Source organism: Solanum dulcamara, chromosome 8 (assembly GCF_947179165.1).
Source record: "Solanum dulcamara chromosome 8, daSolDulc1.2, whole genome shotgun sequence".
Lineage (NCBI taxonomy): Eukaryota > Viridiplantae > Streptophyta > Magnoliopsida > Solanales > Solanaceae > Solanum > Solanum dulcamara.
In genome coordinates, this window is record NC_077244.1 from 70,145,874 (window position 1) to 70,173,688 (window position 27,815).

Below are 27,815 nucleotides of genomic sequence, written 5' to 3' on the forward strand. Positions count from 1 at the left end.
ATATAATAAAATTTAAGTAACAAGAACAAATATTATATCTAAACTAACAATATAATATAATACAACGGGTAACAATCATCCAAACAAGGTGTAAAGAAATAACATTCCACGTTTGAGTTCTTTTACCATATATATATATATGTTGTTTTATTTTTATGCATATTGGCTAAATCCGCTCTTATGTAATAGTTGGCAAATGATATAGGAGAGCCTACTGATTTTATATGATCCACATATTCCCTTATCTACTTGCGTTATATGATCCACATATTCCCTTTTGAGTTCCGATTTCACTTCACTACTGATTTTCTCCTTTCACCTTTTATATTTGTTTCCAAAAAGAAACAAGAACAAAATGTATTTTCCTATCAAATTCATCTTCCTTTTCACTTTATCCCCTTTCAGCTGGATTCCTTCAATTGCATCTAAATCAGACCCAATTCCATCACCATGGCCGCACCAGTTCCACGCAATTACCATCATGAACTACACAGGAGGTCTCCGTAAAGTAGATCTCTGGTACGATTGGCCAAACAAAAGGTACTTGCATATAAACCAATACCAATTGGGGAAAACTTTGTATGATGTTGAATGGCAGAATGGCACTTCATTGTACTTCACTTTGGATTCTACTCAGGAATGCACAATCAGGCATTTCCCAGTAGGGATTTTGAGACCTAATTGGCTTGAAGGTGCAAATTATATGGGGCAGAGGTATAAGGATGGATTCCTCTGCAATGTTTGGGAGAAAGTTGATTTCATATGGTACTATGAGGATGTGGTTACCAAGAGACCTGTTTATTGGCATTTTTATGATGGTATGCGATTTAAATATGATTTTGAGCAATTCTCGTTAATTTTCCGAGTCAGTTAGGCTTAGGATTATTTTATTTTTATAGTATGGTCATGGATATTTTTTCACTCAAAAAGATCAACGCTTTAGTTTTTCAAATTGTATTCATATCCAAATACAACTCCAAATTTCAAATATCATTTTTTAATTTTCACATTTTTTATGTTACTAAGTACATCTTAATTTACTGGATGTTGGACGTTCATACTATATTATCCATGCTCTTGGATGTGCGGGATCTTAGATCCCACACTCATTTGAAATTTGACGCTGACCCAAAATCCATTTCCTTTTAAAGCCTCGCAGCATATGTTAATTTTTTTTCATTTGTGATCGATGAAGTAATTTAATGTTGTATATATATTGTGTGTGAAATAATGCAGGATTGATCGAACATATTATGACTTTTGAGGTGGGGAAAGTGCTGGAGGATTCCAAGTGGCAAGCCCCTGCTTACTGCTTCAAGGAGATGGAGAAAGGAAAAGGAACTTTGCAAGATCGAAAAGCTCAAGACCACTCACTCTCAACTTCGTGGGAATTTCATGAGAAAAGATTTAGAAGTGACAAATAAACGAATTAGTCTAATACATGATTAGTAATTTTAAAATTGAGATATAGGTTTATGAGAGACCATACCTCAGCCGATATAGATCACTATTACTTGAAAAATATTATTGAATCAAGATCTCATGTTACTTGTTAGAATAGACTGAGTACCATTACTTCAATGTACAAACTAAGTATAACTATAAATAAATAAATAAATGCTAATAGTTTGGGCCAAATACATACAAATTCCCTTTAACTTGCACTTTTATATGGCATGATATTTCGGTGACTCGTCTGTATGTGTTTGATATACAGTGCATAAAATATTATTTCAAATTATTTATTTGTAATCTAGAAAAATATTGTGGGGGAGTGGGAGTTTGGGGGTGAATGATAACCATTTATGAAATTTGTTTTTTACTATCTCTACGAAAAAAGTCATTTTCCTCAATTAAAAGAAATTTATTTTCCTCGGAAGTATTTTATAAAATATTCTAATTAACCAACTAGAAAATGTTTTCCTACATGGCATAATACAAATCAATTCACTGTATCTCACACAAATTTTCATTAAGATTTGTGTGTCTACTTGTTCAATTTTATACAAATTTAAATGTTCACTTATATACACAAAGTTGAAAGCTTTATGATAACTAATGCCAAATAAAATAGTACGATTATATATTATGCTTTTATTTAATTACTATTTACTATCTACTTAACACGTTATTACAATTACAAACTTACAATAGTAATTGGTTTCAACAAGGGTTAGACAAATCTAGTTTTTATTGGAAGGTCTACAACATGTATATCAAGTAAGGTTCAAAACAAGCTTAAAATGGTGAATATCTTGTAATGCTAGCTCAGAGAATAAGGCTTACACTGTGATGTACGCAATTTTTTTTGCAAGTAATGTCTATGAGCCTGTTTGGAAGATCAACTTAAAGCCCCTTTTTAGTTTTTGGACGTGTTTGTCTAATGCTGATTTTAAGCCATAAAGTTCTTAAAGTCAGTCAAAACTGAAAAGTTAGGATTTCTAACTTTTTTTTTCTAAGTGCTTAAAGACATTTTCTTTGACCATGAAAATTACTTTTATATCCCTTATATTTTAACTAAATTCTCAAACTACCCTTTTTATTCTTTTAACCCTAAAATTCACGTCATTTTCCTCATTTAAGCACTTTTATCCAAACACTCAACTGCTTATTTATAAAAATAACTTTCAGCACTTCAAAGTTCTAAAAGCATTTCATACATAAAGTTATTTTTTTTAAACCCATCCAAACGGGCTCTATATTTGAAAAAGTAAATAATAATTTATTATCTTGGCAAGCGAAGCATGTTATATATTTATATCCAATATTTATATTTTTGTTTATTACTTATCCTTTTATATTTAGTAAAAAAATTCAACGAAAGGGTATTGCGTGACACCACTTGGATCAAAGTGTGTAAAGGCTTAAAAGTTCTTAAGATTTTAAGAGCATTCTGTTTTAACCAGTTAACACAATGTATACTTCATGATAATGTGAAATTTAAAACTTTATGATAATGATTATTTTAATTACTAAGGCTTAAAATTTGTTGGCCCACCTTATTATTACGAGAAAATAGAAGATTAAGAAGTCGTCTGTCCATAGAAACTAGTCAATCAAGTGCAAAATCTTTTTTCTTCCCAAAATTTCAGACTTCTTTTTTAAAATATCACATTTGTTATGTCCAAATGTCTTCTAAGACAACATTATGGAGACCTTATTGAGTAATTGACAAAAATAATTTTGGAGTGATGATCTTAAATTTTTGATCACTTTTGCTCCATGCACAAAACTTCAAAAAGCACATAATACGGAAATTTCTCTTTTCAACATCTGACTTATATACATGTCAATATTGACATAAGAAGAAGGAAAAAAAAAATAACTACCTCGGGAGACAGATGAAAATAGTCTTTTTTCAATAAGCTAGTAATAAATTTTAACTTTTAACCTTAAAAATCTGTTGGAGGTTAAAAATTCAAAATCACCAATTTTCCAAGTCATTGGTGTAGTAAGTGGGCCTTTGAGGTTGGGCTAATGGCATGGGCTTCAGCCCAGTGAAAGATTCTACTATCCGAAGTCGTTTAGTGTCGTCGCATCTGAAAAACAAGTGGTGGGAATTGATCGGACGGCGTCAGGGAACGTTTATACGCCGTCGTTTAATTAGATAATAGATTAATATTTTCAAATTATCCCATTTTCAGGAGTTCAGATTTTGCAGAAAGCTGAGAAGAAGAAGAAGAAGAAGCTAAGATGATTTATCGGTTAAATAATCTGCTGTTGGAGAGTCCTCTGTAAGTGTTAAGCGCCGGCATGTGTACGGGTTCGGATTCTAAGTCGGATCCTAATTCAAACGGGTGGAGCCGAGCTCGTGGAGCGGTCCTCAAGTCGCTGGTGCTCGTCGGAGGCGCCTTATTGCTCCGACGGCTAACTAAGTCGACCACACGTTGGGACCATGCTCGAATTGTCGCAGAGTCACTTAACGGTGAAAAGGTACTTTTTGCGACTCTACTCTTTTCTATCTCTGCTATTTAAAGCGTCTCTAGAACTGTGCAAGTGACAGTAACTGGGTTTTTTCGAGTTTTATTGTAGTTTTCAAAGGAGCAAGCGGTTAGGGATCCTGATAATTATTTTAATTTCAGGTATTACATTCTTCGTTTGAAGTTTTCACTGTTTCGTCTTTTGATTTTGGATTTGTGTTAAAAATTGTTGCTGCCAAATTAGCTTATGTGAGTTTTGCATAGCCGGCCCCCAGCTGTATAATAGCTAAGAAATGTAATATGTATTGAATCTTATTAACTTGAATTTCATGAGTAGAGATTGGCTCGAATTGAGTGAATGGATATAGCAACTAATCTCCAACTGGTCTGAATTGGGGTTTAGTGGATTTTATATTTGGCGGTGTAGAAGGAGAAAAACACATTATAGTATTAAATGTTGATATTTTGGCACTTTTGTATGTTGTTGCTCGATTGGCCTGCAAAGTTACAAACTTTTCTTTTTGATAAATGTGGTGTTCGGGCGAGCGTGTGCACGCCTCGACCAATTCCACGTATAAGCACATGTAATGGGTAACTCTATCCACTAAGGCTTCAACATATTGGAAGAGATCACCTAGTGGTTTTGCTTTTTTTAGGATTTGAATCCGAGACATCATGATTTTCAACCCATTTTATTGACCACCGGTCACATCCTTGGGTGCCGAAGTCACAAACTTTAGGATGCATATTGCATACCTTTCATAATTTGGATATCAATCTTCCAATGAACCCTTTAGGCGTGTGAGCATGCTTCTCTCCGGAAGTTCTGCTTCTAACATATGATCATCTCTTGATGTAGAAAGAAATGCTGGAAGTTCTGTTATTTGAAAATTTCCGTTTATTCACCTTTCATGTTTTTATATGTCTAGATGGCTTTCATGTCCTGCTGCAGACATGGTAGATGGCTCTAAGGTTTTATATTTTGAGCAGGTAAGCACCTCTATATCTCAATTTTTTCCATGCTTCTGATTTGGACTGATGACGATCAGTTTTATGATGGATTTACTTTTGTTTTCCAGGCATTTTGGCGGACACCACATAAACCCTTTAGACAGGTGAGTGACATCCAATAATTTTTTTCTTATTCCTGTGACATTTCAAACTGTTGCATTATAGACCTGATACCTCTAGTCAAGTTTCTGTGTCTTGTTTGTTTTGGTTGCTGTAACAGACAAATACATAAGATGACAGTGCTTAAGTTTTAAATTTGACTAGTTGCTCTTATAGTCGAGAGAACATTAGCACTTGAATTCTGACAGTACTCTTTTGCAGAGATTTTTCATGGTCAAGCCTTGTGCAAAGGAGTTGAAATGTGATGTTGAGGTTGGTCCGAATTCATATTTTCTGTGGCTAAACTTTGCTCTGGATTCTACTCTCCATGCTAAGCCTCTTCACACTTTTGTTTGGCATGTGCAGCATAAATTTAAAACACTTACTATTTAGTGTAGAATCATCATCCTTTCTTTTTGCAGTATGTAGTATATGTGATTGGGTACAAATCTATTTCACTTACAGGCTTGTTCTTTTGAATAATTACTTATTCTAATTCATTGCTGGTGGGTGTGGGTGAAAGGATTATCAGGAGTCTTGGTAGTAGCATGAAGGTATGAAGATGGTCTTCTGGTTGATAGGAAATTACTCTTTCTGCACTGTCTGTAGTGGGAATGATATACCTTTCCAATGTGATTTCCTTGTGTTCATGCTGCTGAATTCTAGAATTCCAGTAACACCTCTCCTAGCCGTTTCCCTTCTTTTTTTGTGTGTATGTGGTGGGGGGTTGGTGATGGAAACCAAGCATTGCTAATAATATTGCAGCCTCTAATTCCATTATCCATTGCAAATAAGATTTCTTTGCCTTCCTGTACAAATATCTAGGTAAGCACTTATGCTATCAGAGATGCAGAGGAGTACAAGAACTTCTGTGATCGCCCTAGGGACCAACGTCCACAAACCGAAGAAGTTATTGGGGTAAACATTTGAACACATTAAGATCGAATCTATTGTTTCTTTATGTTTTACATTTGAGTATAGACTCAGTTCTGTACCTTTGTAAGATGTGTTCTCCCTTATTCCATGTCTCTGTTGCTTGAAATAATCAAACTGTTTAGTTTATTCCTAGTTTGATTGTAATGCAAATACTTAAAAAAACGATTATGCAAATAAGAAATGTTCTAGAACGTACTGTAACCTGGAGGAAACATTTAGGAATTTGCTGGTAAAATTTAGTTCTATCTGTGAGAGATATAGGAGAAAAACATTATTGAATTGTATAAGAACAATATTACACAAAGACCCTATTTATAGACACTATAAAACAATCCTTTCCCAAGTAGAATACTATAAACTATTCATATTTCTATTCCTATTCTAAGTAGGATACTATAATCTATTCCTATTTCTATTCCTATTCTAAGTAGGATTGTGTATGCCTATTCTTATTCTAACACTCTCCCTCAAGTTAGTGCATACTGGGAGTATCTTTTCTCTGACAAAGTAACAATCAATCTCAATGTGCTTAGTCCTCTCATGAAACACTGGATTTGATGCGATATGTCGATAAAATAGAGAGTGATAAATTCCTGAATTGCAATGTTGAACTTCCCAAACTAAGTTTGAGAAGACTGTTTCAAACCATAGATTGACTTGAGAAGATTGTTTCAGTCCATAGAGTGACTTACACAATTGACATACAAAGGCTACCAGACTCCCCCTGAACAACAAAATCAGGTGGTTGCTCCATATAGACTTCTTTCTAAAGATCACCGTGGAGAAAAACATTCTTAATGTCCAACTGATTAAAAGGCCAATGGAGAACGACTACTATAGATAGAAAAAGGCGGACATATGCTATTTTAGCCACAAGAGAGAAAATATCACTGTAATCTAGTCCAAATATCTGAGTATGCCTTCTTTTTTTTTTTTTGGAAAGTAAATTTGAAACAGAAAGAAAACAATGCAGGAAAACTTAGATCTCTTAGAAACAATGCAATGGCTTCTGAAAAATGCTCGAAATATGGTATAAAATATATGAAACGTCTTGAAATCAAGAGATGAGTAGATCTTAAACAAGAAAGTCACCGTAAAACTGGCCGGGACATCTCATGCCCTAGATTATTAGATTTGATAGCTGAAAATGGTCACAATGTAAGAAATAAAACTATATGGGTAGGGTCAGAATGATGGCATGATCCTACTGAGAAAGAGAATGATATGGGTAGGGTCGTAGAGGTTCTGATACCATGTGAGAGATATAGGAGAAAAATATTATTGAATTGTGTAAGAACAATATTACACAAAGACCCTATTTTGTAGACACTATAAAACAATCATTTTTCAGGTAGAATACTATAAACTATTCCTATTTCTATTCCTATTCTAAGTAGGATACTATAATCAATTCCTATTTCTATTTCTATTCTAAGTAGGATTGTGTACATTTATTCCTATTCTAACACTATCGTTGTGTGCAGGACATTGCTGAACATTTGACTACCATTCATCTAAAGCGCTGCGAACGTGGGAAACGATGCTTATATGAAGGTTCAACACCTACTGATGGATTTCCTAATTCATGGGTATTTACCTAAGTTTTTCATTAATTTTAGTGGTGAGATCCATATCATGATAGCCTTTGATGTTTTCTCCTTTCCTATTGAGTTTTGGAAGTTTATTTTGCCTGTGTAGCAGAATGGTGCGACATACTGTACCTCAGAACTTGCTGTGTTAAAGAATAATGAGATACATGCCTGGGATAGAGGCTATGATGATGATGGCAATCAAGTTAGTTATATGCTCCATACTTACCTTTTTCCTTCAAAGTTAAACCCGTGTAGTGAATCTTGTCTCAATTATTTATCCGTTTATTTGATGAACCAGAACAGCCTCTGACAAGGCTTGTTTCCCTTCCAAATATTACAGGTTTGGGGTGTAAAAGGAGGTCCTTATGAATTCAAGCCTGCTCCTTCTTCAAGTTTTAACGATGTGCTGAATCCTTTGAGTTTTGCTTCACAATCCCTGGGGAAAAGAATAGAGGGTTCATTTGTCCTCCAGGAATGATTTCTTGTTATATAATCCCTCCCCCGCCCCCCTGCCCACATCATGTAAATCATAACTCAATTAGATTATGTTTAAATTATAGTAAATCATAAGTTATTGTTGTATTTCAAATCTTACTGTTAGCTGTTTGCTGATGATAATTCTGGTCGTTGTTGATAATGCCTCTTAGTAGTTGAAAGTTTTCTCGGTCAATGAGAGTTGAATTTGCGGAAATAGTAATTACCCCTTTAATTAAGATTGGTGTTTGTAATGTATGACTGGTGTAGTGTTATTGAGAGAATTTGGGATCAATACGTTTGCGCAAATGTCGCCATGTAAATTTGGTACAGAAATTAGAAATGCTGCAGCTTCGGTTCTGTAAAAGTGGATTTCTACAGAAAGAATGGATTAACAAGTTGCTGAGTGAGTTTTCGTACAGGCCAGACTCATAATGGTTTGTTTGATGTCTCTTCAACTTTGTGTCCTTAACTTTTTGTGGCTACTTTAGTTTCGTAAGATCTGATTCTACGTTTTGGAGCACCACATACTACAACAGCAAATCACTAATCAGAGAAATGTTCGACAAACCTAATATCATTAGACCAAGGGAACTTTTGAAATTTTACCAACGGCCCCGTGCAAACTTGTCGAACCACGTTTTGCTTATTGAATCTTTCTTATCCTCTCTGTACTTGACCTACTTCCTTTATCCAATATATAACAGTGTTTTCTTCATTCTATTCAATTCACATAATGGTGCACTCCTGCCTTTATCTAGAAATGATCAGTTGTCCATCAGCCAATTGGTATTTTATTATAAGTTGGCAGAGATGTCAATCTAAAACACTTTTGCTTCAACAATCAATTGTACAAGGAGACACCTCGTTTGGAAAAAGTTTACTAGTATCCGACCATCCGGTGTTTACGTTAAAATCAATGAGTGCAGAAGAATCCAACATTACTCCCAAAGAGCAGGCACTCAGATCCACGTAAATCTTGGCAATCGTCATTGATGAAAATGCTATGATAGATGAGAATGGTTCGCTCTTGCTCAAGACCCAGAAATGAAACATAAAAAAGGTGGGAAAGCATGGATCAACATAACCTTTTAACTAAGAATGCTTTAATGCTGAAGTAACCTTGTATGTTGAAGCAATACAAAAACTGAAAGAAATATCTGATACCATCCTAGTATAATAAGGATGCGATTAGGGAAGTGAACATACCCATATCTTTAATGCAGAACCCTACCGATCCAAAAATGAACGTGGAGACTTCCAAAACTACATGGTTAAAATTTACAACTCAGATGAATTAAGCAAATTTTGGCACAGAAGAGGGCTTTGACGCCAAACAAAAGAGTGAAATCATCGCCAAGAGCCAGCTTCTACCAAGGTTTGAGGTCACCAACTGGACCAACCGTCCAGTTTAAGAACTTCTCCCCGGGCTTCAAGAAAGTGCTCTTGTCATGTGGAAGTTTACGTGCAAGTCCATTCAAGATCTGATGGAAAGCATCACCTGATTGAGCAGGTGTTGGAAATAACATTGCCTGCTTCATTGAAGGGTTGGCAAGCAGTCTCTGCTTCCTCAATATTTCTTCTGGTCGAATAGAAGTGAGAATGGTGTCCAGATTTGGAACATCTTTCTCTGCTACAAACACGCCTATATCTTCCCAAGGGATTGCATCAGCAAATGGCAAGACAATGTCATCTGCTATAATAACAGGGATGCATCCAAATATAACTGCTTCAACCAATCTCGGACTCCATGGTGCCCATCCTAGGGGGCACAAGCAAAAGATAGCTCGCTGCATGTCTTCATAGTAAGTAGTTGGATGCTCAGTAGAGATATCAAAGAGAGCATTGTTTTTAAAGTTCTCCCACACTGCTGCTCGGGCACCTCTGAAGTGAGAAATAATCATCGTTAGTTATTTTGTCTTTCCATGTCTCGGAGATCAGTAAACCAAATGAGAATATTTTTTGTCAACTTCTACGGTCATCATTTATTTAAACATCTTCATCCATCTTTTCAGGGAAAAGCGGAACTCTATAATCCCAGAATCACAATCAATAAATCAATTAACTGAGCATCAATTCTAGATCCTGATAACTCTGTATTTAACTTCACAGATTAATTAACTTAGTGAAGAATACTAGGGCCTTTTGATAAGTACATAGCTATTTAAGTGTAAAGAAAACAATTGAATGTGATTTATTCATAGGTTCGAGCCTTAGTTATACCTCGCATAGTAACCACCTTCTGGGTCATTTCCAACATCATAAAACAAGCCTCGGAAATAAACAAAGATAGAACGGGGAGTATCTGGAGGGATTAAGTGGGACTGCATTTTCTGTGGGGGAGCATATGGAGGAATTGTTATTGAGCCATCCTTCAAACAAACATGATTTCGTTGTCCAAAAGTTTGAACCAAGGTAGCACGTTGGAGCAATGGAAGAATTCCCCTCTCAATAGCTTTTTCTTCCTGCAATTGCACAAACCCAGTGTAACCAAAATATATTTACCACCCTTGAAAGTAATAACTGAAAGCTACAGTTGAAAATGACAAAACCGATAATCATGAACCTAAGGGAAATTTGTTGGTAACCTTTCCGTGGATTCTCTCCAATTATGTGAGTGTGTGTATGACAGATAGATAGAGAGAGATTCTCACTTGATAGTGGAAACAAGCACCAAAATCATGTGGCACAATGAAGAAGTGATCAGCTCCTTCTGTCCTATTCCAGTAAGGCCAGTTAGAAGAAATAAGTTGTATTGCACTCCTCATCATACGAGGTGACTTGAAGGGTAAAGGAAGGCCATTCGGTGTCAGGTCACAAGTACTGTAAACAGGGGTGTAGAACCAATCTGCTTCCTCGGGATTAAAGGTTCGAACAGCGCTAGATAATAGGAAACGATGCATAAAGATTTCAGCAGCAAACATGTGGTTGAGGCATCGCTGGTCTTTCTGCAGAATTTTCTTGTTGTATTTGCTGGGAAGCTCATACACAAAAACTTTTAATCTCCCAACTGGATTATCTTCCAAGACATCACCAGCACTTCCTAAATTTTGGAAATAGAAGGAAAACAAAGAAGTTAATACTTAGTGTTCTAAGAAAGTATCCATATCATTATACGCTGAACCATTTAACAAGTTAAAAGATGATGTTTATTTGCTCCTAAGAATTTGATTATATTTTTGATAACATACTTGATATTACAGGTGAACATACTTAGTTGGTTAAAAACAGACTCTTCTTTGTTTTTCGTTTTTTGGATAAGGTAAAAATTATACTCCTTATTTATCACAACAATGGTTCTGTGGTGTTAGCTACAACAATAAAATTATTCACCAAAATTTATATCTGATGCAGCAACATTCATTTATATTCGACTTCCACTGACATACATGTATGAAGAACCAATCTGTTCTATTGGGAGTCTCAAAACAACCCTTGGAAAATTATGACAAACCTTAAAACATCCAGCCTACAAAAAGTCTTCAATCAAGTAATTCATTTAGCAAAAAAAAAACAAATGCAGAAAACCATACACCTAGTACATATGAAATAACTTCTCCCTACTACCAAATTTTGACCGGTGAAGGTTTTAAGAAAACAAATACCTCATTTTTATTCAAGGTTAGCTCTAAGGTGACCACGGTTGCTATAATTGATATTTTTTAATGATGGTGGCATCTAGACTAGCTCGCACGCACCTCGACTATACCTCCAGATACCTACTACCTCCCACCGCCACAGGTACTAGATAACTTTGTCACCAAGGCTTTATATAAAGAAATTACGTAGCGTTTTTGTCTCTACTAGGATTTGAATCCATCTCTTTCCATTTCAGTTGTTTTTTTTATCAATCTTAACCAGATCTGGAACTAAATTGTCTTCTAAGCATTAACCAATGATGCTCCAGGATCAAGAATTGCTCAAACTAACATCAGATAGATTATTAATCTTGCTACCTAAAGCCCATTCATCTACACCTTATTTTAACCTGCATTCTCGCTAATCAAATCCCAAGGTTTGTCTAACACATACTTGCAAAAGCAACATATATCACAGTCAGGATTTAAAAACAGTACAAATTTTATCCCACCTACAGATTATGAATCTAACAAACAGAATGAACATCATCAAAGTAGGATACTCAACCTTGGTGGCCAAAAGCACATCAATTATGCAGACAATGCCATTATTCAAGCAGTTAGTAACAATACCAGCCATTACCAGACTATTTCATTTCAACATGCATTTGGAGGTTAACCAAAGGAAACAAACAACACAATCAAGAATGCCATTCCTCATAGGAATGATCTTACAGGTTAACCACTACTATATCCCTATAGAACTTAGAATTCTTTAATGAAGCCAGCTGAAGTCGTCAATAATGTTGGAGCCTTTAAACAAAAGCCTTACGTAGAAATCAAAACTAATATTGTCAATCTCACTAACATGAATTTTCATTAGTACCTCTAAGACCAGATACTTGCAACCTCCTATATTACCTAAGTTTCCCCAAACACAGCCATTTCAGAGCAAATATTGTCAATCTCACTAACATGAATTTTCAGTAGTGCCTCTAAGACCAGATACTTGCAACCTCCTATATTGCCTAAGTTTCCCCAAACACATCCATTTCAGAGCAGGAACCAGCTGAATCTGGACATACTTATTGAAAACAAAAAGGAAATTCATACAAGTACCCAATATCAGAAAACCTAATTTACTATAACAAACAAGTATTCCCATCTCATTAACAACAACAACAACATATCCAATGTAATCCCACAAAAGGATTCTGGAGAAGGTAAGATGTACGCAGAAGCAACATATAGATGTTGTTTTCGATAGAGCCCCAGCTCAAAAAGTATTCCCATCTCAGTAAGACATAAAATTACACATAATTCCAAGCTAAACCATAACAATTAACACCCAAAAGAAAATGTACCTGATATTCTCTCAGTATGTTCAGACCTATGAAATTTCAAGCCTTCAATTTTCAACAAGAAAACAAGATAAAGAAGAACAAAAAAGCCCCTAGTCCAACTCCTCATTTTCTGTTATCTCCCTGTACAGAAAACAATAACTCTAATTTGACTCAAAACAAACAAAAAAGATCAGAGCTTTAATGGGTATGCCCCAATAACAAAAGAAAGTTTGGAAATTTGTTATTAATATAATGGGTAGGAGGAATCAACAGTTAGAATGTCATTAGCTGGGGTAGTTGTTGGTAGTATTTTCTTTGCTACTGGGGTTCTTTCAAAGACAGCTAAGAAAATAGAAAAAAAATGAAATCTTGGTGATTCTTGTATACAGTGAGAAGAACAAAGATTGAAAGTGAAATGGGATTTGTAAGAATTTGCTTCAAGAAACAGAGAGGAAGGAGAAAAGGGGGGGATTTGGTTTGGATGTCAATTTTCAAGCAACTGCTAAAAATACTTTCTTGAAAAAGTTGGCAATATTATATTGGATGTATCAGGTACAAGTACTGGTGCACTGGAATTGTGTACAAAGGAAGGTCTATTATTATAGATAAACCTGCAAATTTCATTTTTTTTTATTGCTATATCAAAAGTTTAGTTTGTTACTCAGTTTCTATTTTTAAAAAAAATATTGAATGAATTTCTCAATATAAATATAAAATACATGCAAAAGTTATTGAGTTTTTAAAAAATTGCACTCGATATTCTAAATCCACCCTTACAAAAAAAGAATGACGTATACTCAGACCTTACTCCAATGACTCATTGAGTTGTTTTGTTATAAATTCTTTCAATGGAGTCCTTAATTACCAATCTTGTTCTGATTATTTTTTTGTTTGCTAAATTTGAAAAATTAAAAAATATACAAACTAGTTAGAAAATTGAAATACAATTTTACAACTGGAATTTTATGGATTACACATGGTCTTTCGCCTTTAAAAACGTCATTCCTTCTTAATGTCTAAACATCTTACTGATAATAAATGACTAGTTACTACTAACTCTTTAATTTTGACTATTTTTAGTTTCTAGATTTTATTCAAGTGGCAATAAAATAGAATTAATAGCTTCCATATATTTGTATTAAACTCATTTATTATCATAAAAAAATAGTAGATGCAACCTAAGATCGTAAATTATTGATTCGCTTCTCGAAAAAATTACAAAATATCATAAAGAAAAATAAGCAAATATGATTAATGAGATGGGTTGCGTTTAGATGTTGATGTAGTTTCTTGTTTAGTTAGAAAATGTGGGCTAAGCTTGCTTTGTAAATCGATTATTATGCATTAAGCATATTTACTTCTATAGGACAGTTGTTTTGTCGAGACATAATATTTTTATCCTGATTTTTTAAAAACATACTTAATTACTTTTTAAATCATTTTTTGAGATAAATTGTTTTGTAATTCTTTATAAATTTGTTTTTAACTGTATGTCTTTTTTATAAAAGATCTTTACTTTTAAAAAAAAAAAAATTGAAAAGGTCATTTTCTTCTATTCAATAAATAAGCAGACATAATATATCATTTCTACATAAAAATAGAAATGTGAATTTTTCTTATCATGTACTATATCTTGGGAGTTGAAATAAATATTCGAATTAGTAAGAGTTGAATTATAATCAACTATTTGCATAAAGATAGAGTGGTGTGTGCAGAGAACGTAGAAACATTCAGTTTCTTTCAAAATGTGGTTATATGACTTGTACTAATTTTCTTGCAATAATTTCTTATGTAATTACCAAATGAATGAGTTTATTTTACTAAATTAAGTTGGTGTAACATTCATGTTCTAGGGTAAAAAAGATCACTAAATAATTCCAACGTGTTATGTTAGGCAAATATTATATTATTATTTGATTATTCGTAATTTTTCCATTCCTTTAGGCAAATAACTCAATACTAATCCGTAATTGATAAAATCTTCATCATTTAGGGGATCGTTTGGTAGAGTGTGTAAGAATAATATTGAATACAACTTATTTAGTAATGTTAACATTAAAAATGTTGATATTAGTTATGCCAAGACTATTCTTTATGCACTGTTTTGATTTGGTATATTAAAAAGAGCATGCATTACATAATTTGTACAAAAAAATATTTACAAAAATACCTTTCACAAATACGGTGAAAAGAATGTGCAAAAAGTTTGAGGGGCAATTGTGTATTTAAACATGCTAATGCATGCATTAATACCATGATTTACATGTACTTATTAGTTATAAAAGCACAATACATAAATAGTGTGTATAACTAATGCTTACATAAATTGAAAATTATATCAAACAAAGTATTAGTAATACATCAAATTAAATGTATGCATTGTCTTTTCAATGCATTCCACCAAATGATCCCTTAGAGTAATGATAATGAGTAGAAGAACATGGATGTTGTAGCCCCATATTTTATTTTTGGGGGGTTTATCATCCGTATTAGAGTCCTATTAAAATTGTATTTGTATCAAAAAATCCCACGTTGAGAGTAAAGTGCTCTCCAACAATAACAACTTCGTACTCAAAATAATCCGAACCCAAAAACTTTAATTAAGAATACATGAAACTAGTGCAAACAATTTTGAATGGTTAGATTTAATAGTTTGCTTTCTTTCTCCGAGTATGAATGGAAAGCCTTGTTCTTTTTATTTTTCTCTATCAAAGTCATTTAAAACTTAGTTTGGTCTTTTTAATTTGTGCTTATTGAAAATTGTTGGTTTAAAATAAAAATAAAAATATAATTAATTATTTATTTTCATCTTTATTTTTACTCAATAAATATAAAGAGAGATTGATGTGATGAAGAAAAATACTAATTAAATTATCTTTTTAGTTAATATTTTCTTAAATAATGTAAAAAAAGAAAAGAAAAAATATAGACAAGTAAAATAGATGTGAAAGTAAGTGACTAAAATATTGATTTGGCCAGAAAATACATATACTGATCAAGATCTAATGTGGCTCTTTTAAGGCTCGTTTGAACATGCGATCTAAATCACAATATGAAATCAGATTGGTTTGAAGTTGAAGTTTTGTTTGGACATGAAATATGAATTTCTTAAATTGTTTTTTCCTCATAAACATGAAAAATCTCACAAGTTATGAAAATTATCATAATTTCTCTAATTCTAATTTGTATACAATCTTATCAAATCAACAAATCAATAGCGAAAAATCTTAAGGCGCCACATTGATAAATTGCATATCTTTCTATTTCTTGTATAAATAAATATATGCAATTATAAATTTTTAAATACACATATTTTATAAATCCATTAGTCAATAATAATAATAATTATTATTAATAAATTATTTTTTAACAAAACACAACCTCTCTATCTCCATAACGTAGTGATAAGGTCTGCGTAGACTTTTTCTCCTCAAACCCTACTCAGGGTCTATTTGAAAAGCCACCTGGTAATTGGAATTAATGTAATTATTAGGGTAGTAATTACACAACCTAATAATTACGATGACCTGCTTATTTGTCACAATGTAATTATAATTGTAATGTTTGGTTGCACAAGTGTAATTACGAAGTTATATTAAATTTTAAAAATAAAAGTTAATTATCTAAACTTAAATTTTATGTTAGACAATAAATGATGTCAAATTATATATTTAAGATATATATTGTCTTTTGAAAATATATTAGTTAATAAACATACATTCTTACTAATATTATAAAAAAATAATTGATTTGTATTTTTTAAAATTAGTATATTTTAATTAATTAATCATAGAAACTAAAAATACAAGATTTCTTTGAGCATCATGAAATGCATGTTTGACAAAAATATTAATACTATAAATATAATGTCATAAAATTATCAAAACATTTGACAAAAATATGAACTATCAAGTCTAATCAAAAAAAGAAATGGCTTACAATGTGAAATATTAAGTCAATACGACTAAAATAAATAAAATTGAAAATATAACATAAGTTTTAAATTCAAAATAAAATTTTAAACACAATACTACTCTTATATCAAATTTCAACATAATGTACATAAATATGATTTAAAAGAAAAAAAAAACGTAAATCTGTGACTTTATTCAATAATGATTTCTACTTTAATTTAAAAATTCAAATATTAGCAAAGTTGTGCTAATGAAAATAAAACATAAAATTAAAAAAAAAAGTAATAAGAAAAATTGCATGGAATTTAAATAATAAAAATATATTTTAATAAAATATTAGAATAATAAAAATAATAAGAATTTAAAAAATATTAATAAAATAATAATAAAAATAAAAAAATAAAAATAGAAATAAAAGAAAAAAATTAAAAAGTAATCTGCTTGTAATTACACTATATAATTACACTAATTCACGGCCTCTGTATGAAAAATTGTAGAGTGTAATTACCCCTTACCAATTATACACAATTATCTGCTAACTAAGTGCATGTTTGGAAAGACACCATATAGTTAGGTTTTGGCATAATTGAGTGTAGTTATACTCTTTGGCATATTTGGCAGACCAAGTAATTACTTGGTAAGAGAAGAATTGAGTGTAATTGAAGGGGAGCAATTACACTCTTCAATTCCTAAGGGAAGGTAAGGAATTAGAGTAATTACACTATAATTACATGTAACTTTTTAAAATTCTTCTTTTATTTATATTTATTATTTTTCATTTTAATTTATTTTTTTAAAAATATTTTTATTATTCTAATAGTTTTTAAAAATATATATTTTTTATTTTTTTATTATTTATATTTCATTTCTTTCTCATTCCCAACCTTTACTTTTTTACGTGATTCCATGCAAATTTTCATATTATTTATTTATTTATTATTCTATTTTTTAATTTGCATAATTTTGTCAGTATTCTAATTTTTAAAATCATATTTATGTACGTTGTGTTAAAATTTGATATAAGAGTATTATGTTAAATTTTTTGTCATATTAATTTGTTTTAGTAATAGTGATTTGATATTTTACATTTCAATCCATTTATTTTATAGTCAAACTTGATAAATTATTTTTTTTGTCAAATATTTTAATAATTTTATGACAATATATTTATGTGTAATACCCATATTAAATATAGGACCTTTAAATAATTAAAAAGAATTAGACTACGAAAAATAATTTATATATTTTTCTTTCCAAGTCACTAAAAGAAAAAGAAAAAAGGACATCATAGTCAAAAGGGCTAAAGCCCAGAGTGCGTGACCATCTGCAAAGGAAAAAAAAGGAAGAGAAAATCAGGGCAAAAGACTCCTGCAACTCCCCCCAAAAAAGCAGAGATTCTGCACAGCAACAAGAAAAAAAAGAAAGAAGAGGGAACTAAATTGCTGCGTGGTTATTCCAGCGAGGGGACAAGGAAGAGAAGAAGGAGCGGAAGGGTGAAGCTGTGAAGGGCGTAGGAGGAGAAAGAAGTTTATGAGAAATTTTGTTATCAGATTGAGGTAAATCTTTGTTCTTTCCTTCAACTAGAGCTTTGCCAAGACTCTTAGTATAGGTAATTTACTTTGGGTATCAAAATTTAATTACTAGAGACAAGTTTGGACAATGAGGTGTAGTTTCGGATACAGAAGTAGATGAATAAGGAGGATAAATTAGACGAAGTCTATGCTTATTGCTCCAACTAACTTATTCATGTTTTGGATTTATATGATGCATCAAATTGTTGGGCAAACAGGAAGTTCATAAGGGGTTGGGTATTCTAAATTTAGCATAAAATAGCCCCAACAAAGAAGTTAACACGAAATTTCTATGAATATGTTTATAGTGTGACCGAAGAAATTCATACGGACTACTCGAGTGAAGAGCTTGGTATTTCGGCACGAATACTATGAGTAGTAATCTTACCACAATTTGCATTTTTATAACTCTCATGATTTATACAAAGTTTATGAAGTGAATGTGTCACTGAATGTTTTGAACTTGCATATGGGACAAGTCTTTTACTTAATATGATATTGAAACGGCTATGTGCGATGCTCTCACTTATGATTTGTTTATTGTTAATTGAAATATGATTTACCATTATGAAAAAGCTTTGTTATTTACTTGAAAGTACGTATCTTGATATATGTTTCTTTTATGGTTTAAGTTTTATATAATGTGATTTGATAAGAAATTGAATGTCTTGTAATATTTGAAAAATGCTTCTACTAGTTATAAAGAAAAGTATAAGTGGAAGTAGACCTAGATGGATCTCGTAGCTAACGGCAGGTTCATTAGACCTGGTGCACCTTATATTTACAGATTATCGATATAGCCCTCGCTAGTGGAAGGTAGAACTAGCATATCGTTACCGATATCCCTCGAGAAGGGATCTACCGATATGAATATTTAACTCCTTTATGAGGGGCCACAACGATTACATGATTCATCCTTGAAAACCTCTCAAATATAAGATTTGATATGAAAGTGCTTACCGAGTTTATTTCTAAATGGTTAAACTAAAATTTTTGTTTATATGACACATAAAGCACTGTTTATTATTACTGTTTTTTCTGATAAGGCATTTATTACATGATTTTGATTATCATACTAGTATGTTTTCTGACTTGTCCCTCATTAAAACGGTTGTGATTAAGTGTTATTACTCACTGAGCTAGCATCTCACCCCCGCTAAATATTTTTACAGAGAACTCAGGTGGCATTGGTGAGGATTCCATCAACTAGAGAGCACGATTTGATAGTATCTGGTGAGCCTCGCTTTGCTTCGCGTGACAAGAAGTTATTGGATCATTTTGGTTCCTTTTCTTTTTTTAAAAAAACTCTTAGAGTCGCTCCATTTGTCCTTTCTCCAGTAGAGTCATGATTATTCATTCGTATTACAGTCATGTGACTAGTGTTAAACTTATTTTTTGTATTTAGAGATGAATTGGTATTACTGCGTAGCGGTTGATTTATTGATGGATATGATGCCTTATTTTAGTGTTATTGTTAGGTGTGGTTGATTTTTGAGACAAGAAAAATTCAAGATAGGCCCAAAAACAGATAAAACTCTGCTCGATTTTCTGTAGAATTTTTGGTAAGGCTTGCTTTGGGATTCTTCCCCTTAGCGCCGGTCATGATTCTAAATTGGGTCGTGACATTATGTTATTAACATTTTTGTCAAACATACATTTCATGATGTTCATAAAAATCTTATACTTTTAGTTTTTTTGATTAAATTAATTAAAATATACTAATTTAAAAAATATAAATAAATTATTTTTTAGAATATTAGTTAAGAGCATATGTTTATTAATTAATATTTAATTTAATATCATTTATAAAGGCCCTTATTTTTCTAATATAAATTTTAAGTTTAGATGATTAACTTTTATTTTTAAAATTTAATATAACGTTATAATTACACTTGTGAACAGTACAATTGTAATTACACTGTGGCAAATAAATAGGTCATCGTAATTACTACGCTGGTAATTACTATCCTAATAATTATATCAATTCCAATTACCAGGTAACTTTCCAAACAGACCCTAAGTAATTACATGATCAACTAAATATATTAGACATTGTAATTACATTCAATAACACTAAATCTGATTAACTGGGTGGTGCTTTCCAAACAGGCTCTTATGAAATTTCAGTGGTATATACATAGAGCCCGTTTGGATGAGCTTAAAAAAAGTAACTTTTATGTATGAAGTGCTTTTAGAACTTTGAAGTGCTAAAAGTGATTTTTATAAATAAACAGTTGAGTGTTTGGATAAAAGTGCTTATGCGGAAGAAATGAGGAAAATAATGTGAATTTTAGGGTTAAAAGAATAAAAAGAGTAATTTGAAAATTTAGTTAAAATATAAGGGATATAAAAGTAATTTTCTTGGTCAAAGAAAATGGCTTTAAGCACTTAGAGAAAAAAGGGTTAGGAATCCTAACTTTTCATTTTTGACTGACTTTAAGAACTTTATGGCTTAAAGTTAGCATTAGACAAACACGTCCAAAAGCTAAAAAGGGGCTTTAAGTTGGTTTTGACCAACTTAAAGCCCATCCACACGGGCTCATAATTTCCTTTTTGGTTTCCCCTGTTGGTTTTTTCTCAAATAGTTCAACACAATCGGTTCCCATTCCTTTTTCTTCAGCCTTCCGATTCATAGATTCTTAATTAAGCTTCTTTAATTATCGAGAGGCGACTTAGTCGAATTGCTGTGTTTTCCGAGATCGGAGACTAACTGATTGGTTCTGGAGATCAGATACTGTTCTGAAATCCTCATTTTCATATAGTCACTGCAATTTCGTTCTTAGGCTCTTGATTTAAGGTGATCCACAATCCCCTTCTGCTGTTTGTTTCATACCCTTTTCATTATTTTTGTTATTACAGATTTTAAACTGTCTTATATACAACGATTGCCTCTTTGTAATAGATGTAAAGTTCGGGTTTTTACAAAAAATCCTTTCTAAGCAAAAGGGCAGGTTCTTGAAAAGGAGAAATTTTGGTTTATTGAGGAAAAAAAGAAGAAGGAGAAATTCTGGTTTGAACAGTTGAATTTGGCCTGTTAGAAGAGTGGGTGGGTTAAAGTCAGTGGTTAGGGTTTGGACTTTTTAGTTTCTTTAAACATAATACATCCAGTAAAAAAGCACGCAATTCCTTCTGCTTTGGCTTGATGAACTGAATAATTGCAGTCAGCTTAATGCTCTGCAATCCGTGGATATACAAAAGATTAAATCACGAGTTCAAGTTTTCCGATATTTAGAATCCTAGATGTAATGTCTGTCCAGAATATAGTTAATATTGGTACTTCTTAAGTTCGTTTGGTTTATACAAGTATTCAGAACTTTTGGTAACTGTGCTTCATGTTGGGCTCTGATAGACTTTGTTGATGATCCATTTTCTTGTTGCTTTTAGCTGCTTAATGTTAATATTTATATGATATCAAGTTCTATGTCCTTTTATATGCTTTAAGTTATGAAATAATCTGGTATTGGGAGTTAATATTATCTGTCAAAAGTACAAATGTGGAATTTGAAAGTTTTTCTAGTTAGAGCCTAGAAGACTATAGGGCAGTCCGGTGCACTAAAGCTCCCGCTATGCGCGGGGTCTGGGGAAGGGGCTGACCACAAGGGTCTATTGTACGCAGCCTTACTTTGCATTTCTGCCAGAGGCTGTTTCCAAGGCTTGAACCCGTGACTTCCTGATCACATGGCAACAACTTTACCAGTTACTCCAAGGCTCCCCTTCAGAGCCTAGAATACTATATGAAGATTATATATCATTCAAGTTTAATGAAATTTTGGGGATGTGGCTTCAATCGGGACATGTAAATTTAAAGTATTGTGTGGTCAAAGGAGCTTATATATTGTAAGTTTTGCATAATCATAGCTGAGTACCCGACAACATTATAGAACAAAGACAGTCCTGGTGTCTAAGCCATACTATGAAAGTGTGAGAAAGAGTGGTGGAGATGAGGGTCAGGAGAGGTGTGTCTATTTCAGAAAACCAGTTCGAATTTATGTCAGGACGATCAACTACAGAAGCCATCTATCTTATGAGGAGACTGGTCGAGCAGTATAGTGAGAGGAAGAGAGACTTGCATATGGTATTCATCGACCTAGAAAAGGCTTACGATAAAGTCCCACGAGAGATACTATAGAGATGTCTGGAGGCTAAAGGTGTACCTGTTTTGGGTGATCAAGGACATGTATGAAGGTGCCAAAACCAGGGTAAGGACAGTAGGAGGGGACCTAGAGCACTTTTCTATGGGGATGGGGTTGCATCAAGGATCAGCTCTCAGTCCGTTTTTATTTGCCCTGGTGATGGATGGATTGACGCGACGAATTCAAGGTGAGGTGCCATGGTGTATGCTTTTCGCGGACGACATAGTCTTGATCAATGAGACTCGTAGTGGAGTTAACGCTAAGATGGAGGATTGAAGACATACCTTGGAGTCTAAAGGGTTTAAGCTGAGTAGAACCAAGACAAAGTACTTAGAGTGCAAATTCAATGAGACACCTCAGGAGGTTGGCGCAGAAGTTAGGCTTGGTGACCAGGCCATCCAAAAGAAAAGTAGTTTCAAGTACCTTGGGTCTATCATGCAAGGCAGCGGAGAGATTGACGATGATGTCACACACCGTATTGGGGCAGGATGGATGAAATGGAGGCTTGCTTCCGGTGTGCTATGTGACAAGAAGGTGTCACCACAACTTAAGGGCAAGTTCTACAAAGTGGTGGTTAGACCGGCTATGTTAATATGGGGCGGAGTATTGGCCGGTTAAGATCTCTCACATTCAAAAGATGAAAGTTGCCGAGATGAGAATGTTGAGATGGATGTGTGGGCATATCAGGAGCGACAGAATTAGAAACGAAGCTATTCGGGATAAGGTAGGAGTGACCTCGGTGGAAGACAAGATGCGGGAAATGCGACTGAGATGGTTTGGGCATGTGAAGAGGAGAGACACAGATGCCCCAGTGCGGAGGTGTGAGAGGTTGGCCATGGATGGTTTCAGGAGAGGTAGGGGTAGGCCGAATAAATATTGAGGAGAGGTGATTAGACAGGACATGGTGCAATTACATCTTACCGAGGATATGACCCTAGATAGGAGGGTGTGGAGGACTCACATTAGGGTAGAAGGCTAGTACATAGTCTCGTTATTCCTCCTTATTAGTAGGCGCATTAGCACACTATAATTTCTTGTGCTCTGATTTCTGTTATTATCTATTACTTTCTGTACTTTGATTACTCTATTTTATCCCTGTGGTTCTCGTATTTGCTTTCTCATAGATGCCTTATCTAACCTCTTTATGGTTTTATGCTTTTATTGAGCCGAGGGTCTTTCGGAAACAACCATTCTACTTTGGTAGGAGTCAGGTTTGCGTACACTTTACCCTCCCCATACCCCACGTTGTGAAATTTCACTGGGTTGTTGTTGTTGCCATCCCTATGGTGGTATATGCTATTGAACATCTAGACTCTGGTAATTTATTAAATTGTAGAGCATTGTAATGAAAGATGTTGCAGAAGACAGACATTGGGGCATCTTAGAGATTGGAATAGTAAATGATGTCTTAAGTCTTAACCACTGATTAATACGGGTTATCTATAACCCAAAGTTGAGGTATTAAACAGGCAGGCCATTGGAGAAAGGCTGAAATTTTCTGTGTAGTAGTAGCTGGATAGGATCATTAACATTGAAGAATGAAGCTTCAGTGGTAAATGCAATAGTGAAGTGTAAAGTCTTCTCTCCCAAAAAAAAAAGAGAAGGGGAGAGAAGGTTCTAGGCACAAACCTTGGTTCTTCATCATCATACATCACGGAGTTGGGAATGTTTCTTTTCCTGATAAATGGCAAAAGTTAAAGGTGTCATTACTGTTTGGAAAAAGCAATATTAATACAGTTGCAACTTAAAATATGACAAAGTCTCTTTTTGACTATTTATGCTTTTCATTTCGGGTCTAAATGTTTCTTTAAGGTCATTGAGTAGATTGGTAAGAGTTCCAACCTTGGGCAATGTATACCGAAAGATAATAGAGAAGATTGAAAAATTCAGAAGATGACACGTGAGGAGAAAATAAGAGCACTGTTCTTGCTCAGTGCAGAAAGCTACTATAGTGACTCAGATTGTTCTTAATACAAAAGCATTGCTTATGAAACCTTAATGATTTGTGCTTCTACAAATTTTTTTAATTTGGTAGGGTTTATTTACCTAATGAATCTAGTGTCAATTTAATGTTGGAGAATGCCGTTGCGTTTTGATCTGGTTATAAGGTGCTCATGGTCATCCATTATTTCCTTATTTCATTTCATCATTTGATCAAAAGACGCAAAGTAGGAATAGCAAACCTTTTCAATTGCAATTAAATGTTTTGACATTCTGCGAGTATGAGAGGAGTTGACAGATGCTTCTTTACTGTGCATAGGCTTGGTGGAAGGCAAAACTGATTAAGAGAGGAAAATTCAGATATGGTAAGTTTGATTATAATTATTGTTATTTTTGTTGTTGAATTTACTAGTACGATTCTCATTTTCTTCTGCTGTGATTTTCAGTCGGCACTCTTCAATTTCCACTCCTTTCTGACAGTGGTGCTGTTAGGGATTTGTACATGCACTTATGTGAAGATGCATTTTCCTGCACTTCTTGAACAGAGAACTGGGTAAGTCTTCTCTATAAGTAGTTCGTTGTAGCTATGCGATGGGAATTTGGCAATGTTACCTATGCTGATTCTTAATAATTCATATAGCATGTCCTCCTTTATTTCCTCTAACTGGTTGGTAAGGGTTAAGATTGGTTTTTTAATTCCTTATTGTGTGGATGCCTGGTTGGAGAATATCTTTTGTAGTGTATTTTCTGTATTTATGCTACTTCAGGTAAGCCCGTTCTACTGTTACTTGGTACTATGTGAACCTACAATATGGTACATTTTGTTGTTGTATGGGCTCCGTTTTCTCACAAAGACGCATTTAAGTCCTCTCCACCCCTCCGTCTGGGCCGCCACCTTCTCCCCTCTTCCTTTACTGCCTGCCCTCATTGTTTTTTGCAACGACAAAAAAAGGGGTGTGTGTATGTAGAGAGACAGGTTAGGATGGAGGAAATAGCTTAAGAAGAAGGGGGATTCAGGAGAGAGGCACATGCCTTGTGAGATCAAATTCTTATCCCTTTTCATATCCTGTCTTTCATAAAGTTTAACCCCATAAAATGAAGTTTCTACTATGGTCTATGTACGAGTGGCTCAAAACTGATGATTTACTTCATGCAATCATCTTACTCCTGAACTATGTATATCCACTATGACAAGCCATATAACCCGCTTTATGCATCATATAGTACTACGAGGCTATGAGGATTTAAGGCTTCCAGATGTACTCCTATTTCTCTGGGGAAATTAGTTGTTACACCTACATGTGTAGATGGTTTTTCATTTGAAAATGGCTTTCGTAAGTCAAAAGATGCGAAACTCTTATCTGAAATGTTCTCACTGTGGTTGAAAATAATGCTAGTTTTGGGAGAGAAGATTACAAGGGCACTTTTAATTGGATCTACATTTTTTCGTTGGCTTTTAATGGGCTTCAACATGTCATTTCAGTTGAGGGCATCTCAGGCATGCATCGACTATTTTGCTTATCTGAAAATTTGAATTTTCAGGTTTTGAAGCTAAGAAAGTTTTGTAATATGTTCTCCAATTGCATCTATCCCTAATGTTGTGTCTTGTTACTTTATTTTATGTCTCATTTCATTTTTATTTTTATTTTTCTTCCCCGTCTCTCTGCATCCTAACTAGATTGTAAACTTGGCAGGTTTCGAGGTTTCTTTTGGAAGGCTGCTAGAATAGGTAAGTTATCTCATTTGCTTGCAGCAAAGAATTTTCTGGACTAATTTCCTCATCTTTTTTACAGAATTGAAATTATTTTGCTGTAAAAAAAGTGCATGCATTTTTCTTAAACCATTACTGGCCTGTATCCTAGTGAACCACACCACGCAATAGGATGTTCATGAAATACTGAATCACTGCCGATATGAGGACATGCGGTTGATATTTAGGCATCATACTTTGAATAAAAATGAATAACATTTTCCTGCCTAAGCATTGTAATCCTCTCATAAGGCATCATCTTGTCAGGAAGTTATTCTTGTAATTCTCTCTTGCTTGACCACTTGATAATGTTTTGGAATATCATGATCTTTTTCTTTCCCCGTTTTTAATGTAACTGGAAGCTTCATCTGCTTGTGTGATTGCATGTTGCTTAAATGCTTATTTAACCAATCAAAAAAACATCACTTATATGCCTATTTATCTTCATGGTGGCTCTTCGTCCTTTTACTCTTAACTTATTTGTCTTCTGCTGGTTGTGGGTTCTCGTTTTGTTTAGAGTTCTTATTCTTTCAACACTTTTCACTTTTTCAAAAGTCAACAAAGTGGAGGAAAAAAATTGCTCTTCTCAAAATTTTCTCCTGTACGTCAAATCTGTTATTACATGTAACCTAAAACACATTACTTACGTTAGAATATGGTGAATGGACGGAAGAATATGGTGAATGTCCTTTTCCGTCCTACCATAGTAAATTTTATCTTTTATCCATTTAGTCTACCAGAATGCATTAATTTGACAAGGCCTGTGGTGCTTCAATGTGGATAGGTGAACGGTTGAGTCCTTGGGTGGCAGTGGGCTGCTTGACGATGGGTGTTTCAATAATCTTCTTCTGAGAGAACAACTGTTTGTAATTCATGAAAGTACCTCTCAGTTGCGCTTAAATTAGCAGTTGAATCTGTTTTTCATCAAATGATTTCTTCGATTAAAGGATGACAAGAAGCTTGACGTGAGATCAACACTGCTTTCTCGTTCATGAACTGAGTTTTAGCATGTGGAATTTTGGATCGTGACAATGTTAGACTCTCTGTTGTGTCTTTTTTAGACTAATTATTTTACTGGAAGTAGAAAAACCTTTTGTGTCAAGAAGTCTAATGCTGTCTTGTACTTACTTAAATGATGAGCATCATATGTCCCATTATTTGCATCATCTACAGCTTCTTGAAGTAGCAGTGGATCCTCCCATCGTCAAGATAGAAATAATAAATAAATAATAATAAAATAGAAGAGAAAAACTATGAATAATTGAGCTGGGAGATATTGTCAAAATCGATTAGATTTAGGTCCATTCTTATTCCAAGCATTAATCGGTTTGTCTTCTGGCCAGCTGCAGCAGAAAACTACCATACATTATATGATCTTAAATTATTCATATAGCTTCCTAACAAATCTTGCAAGAATATAAATTACCATGGTATGATAAATGTATTCGATTTTCTTATATTTGTTTAATAAATCTTGCAAGAAGAAAAATACATGAAAAAGTTTTAATGTTTTATGAATTATTTTTACTAGAAGACGAAAAGAGGCAAGTAAC

General features: G+C 33.6%; 4 protein-coding genes across 6 annotated transcripts; 3 read left to right on the forward strand and 1 right to left on the reverse strand.

Annotated features, from left to right (window-relative positions):
• Positions 1-252: 252 nt before the first annotated feature.
• On the forward strand, positions 253-1,731 carry LOC129899187 (uncharacterized protein At4g14100-like). Its single transcript, XM_055974041.1, has 2 exons — positions 253-818; positions 1,237-1,731. Exons 1-2 carry the CDS (start codon positions 356-358, stop codon positions 1,422-1,424), a joined length of 651 nt encoding a protein of 216 aa, XP_055830016.1. The 5' UTR covers positions 253-355; the 3' UTR covers positions 1,425-1,731.
• Positions 1,732-3,558: 1,827 nt separating this feature from the next.
• Positions 3,559-8,195, forward strand: LOC129900305 (chromophore lyase CRL, chloroplastic). Of its 2 annotated transcripts, none has more exons than XM_055975253.1 (9): positions 3,559-3,933; positions 4,033-4,082; positions 4,850-4,910; positions 5,000-5,035; positions 5,253-5,303; positions 5,856-5,948; positions 7,451-7,555; positions 7,665-7,760; positions 7,899-8,195. In XM_055975253.1, exons 1-9 carry the CDS (start codon positions 3,754-3,756, stop codon positions 8,034-8,036), a joined length of 810 nt encoding a protein of 269 aa, XP_055831228.1. In that variant the 5' UTR covers positions 3,559-3,753; the 3' UTR covers positions 8,037-8,195. The 2 variants fall into 2 exon arrangements, with proteins under 2 accessions (XP_055831228.1, XP_055831229.1); XM_055975254.1 differs by having other exon boundaries at positions 7,668-7,760.
• Positions 8,196-9,116: 921 nt separating this feature from the next.
• LOC129900800 (probable beta-1,4-xylosyltransferase IRX10L) lies at positions 9,117-13,538 on the reverse strand. Its single transcript, XM_055975856.1, has 4 exons — positions 12,975-13,538; positions 10,687-11,075; positions 10,256-10,497; positions 9,117-9,916 (listed from the first exon to the last, which is right to left on the reverse strand). The coding sequence occupies exons 1-4, from the start codon at positions 13,078-13,080 to the stop codon at positions 9,403-9,405; spliced, it is 1,251 nt and encodes a 416-aa protein (XP_055831831.1). The 5' UTR covers positions 13,081-13,538; the 3' UTR covers positions 9,117-9,402.
• A 4,615-nt stretch (positions 13,539-18,153) lies between these two features.
• Positions 18,154-27,428, forward strand: LOC129900882 (uncharacterized). Of its 2 annotated transcripts, XM_055975961.1 has the most exons (6): positions 18,154-18,423; positions 19,611-19,671; positions 24,832-24,877; positions 24,959-25,065; positions 26,207-26,241; positions 27,047-27,428. In XM_055975961.1, the coding sequence occupies exons 3-6, from the start codon at positions 24,875-24,877 to the stop codon at positions 27,112-27,114; spliced, it is 213 nt and encodes a 70-aa protein (XP_055831936.1). In that variant the 5' UTR covers positions 18,154-18,423; positions 19,611-19,671; positions 24,832-24,874; the 3' UTR covers positions 27,115-27,428. The 2 variants fall into 2 exon arrangements, with proteins under 2 accessions (XP_055831936.1, XP_055831934.1); XM_055975959.1 differs by lacking the exons at positions 18,154-18,423; positions 19,611-19,671 and adding an exon at positions 21,004-21,235.
• Positions 27,429-27,815: the final 387 nt, after the last annotated feature.

Bases quoted from the DNA above. Each gene is read 5' to 3' on its own strand.
- LOC129899187 (XM_055974041.1), top strand. From the start codon at position 356: ATGTATTTTCCTATCAAATTCATCTTCCTTTTCACTTTATCCCCTTTC. The intron at 819-1,236 runs GTATGCGATTTA...GAAATAATGCAG, and splicing joins TTATTGGCATTTTTATGATG to GATTGATCGAACATATTATG.
- LOC129900305 (XM_055975253.1), top strand. From the start codon at position 3,754: ATGTGTACGGGTTCGGATTCTAAGTCGGATCCTAATTCAAACGGGTGG. The intron at 5,949-7,450 runs GTAAACATTTGA...CGTTGTGTGCAG, and splicing joins AAACCGAAGAAGTTATTGGG to GACATTGCTGAACATTTGAC. The intron at 7,556-7,664 runs GTATTTACCTAA...TTGCCTGTGTAG, and splicing joins ATGGATTTCCTAATTCATGG to CAGAATGGTGCGACATACTG.
- LOC129900800 (XM_055975856.1), bottom strand. From the start codon at position 13,080: ATGAGGAGTTGGACTAGGGGCTTTTTTGTTCTTCTTTATCTTGTTTTC. The intron at 10,498-10,686 runs GTGAGAATCTCT...GTGCAATTGCAG, and splicing joins GTGCTTGTTTCCACTATCAA to GAAGAAAAAGCTATTGAGAG. The intron at 9,917-10,255 runs GTATAACTAAGG...TTCTCACTTCAG, and splicing joins GAAGGTGGTTACTATGCGAG to AGGTGCCCGAGCAGCAGTGT.
- LOC129900882 (XM_055975961.1), top strand. The intron at 25,066-26,206 runs GTAAGTCTTCTC...TAAACTTGGCAG, and splicing joins CTTCTTGAACAGAGAACTGG to GTTTCGAGGTTTCTTTTGGA. The intron at 26,242-27,046 runs GTAAGTTATCTC...CAATGTGGATAG, and splicing joins TTGGAAGGCTGCTAGAATAG to GTGAACGGTTGAGTCCTTGG.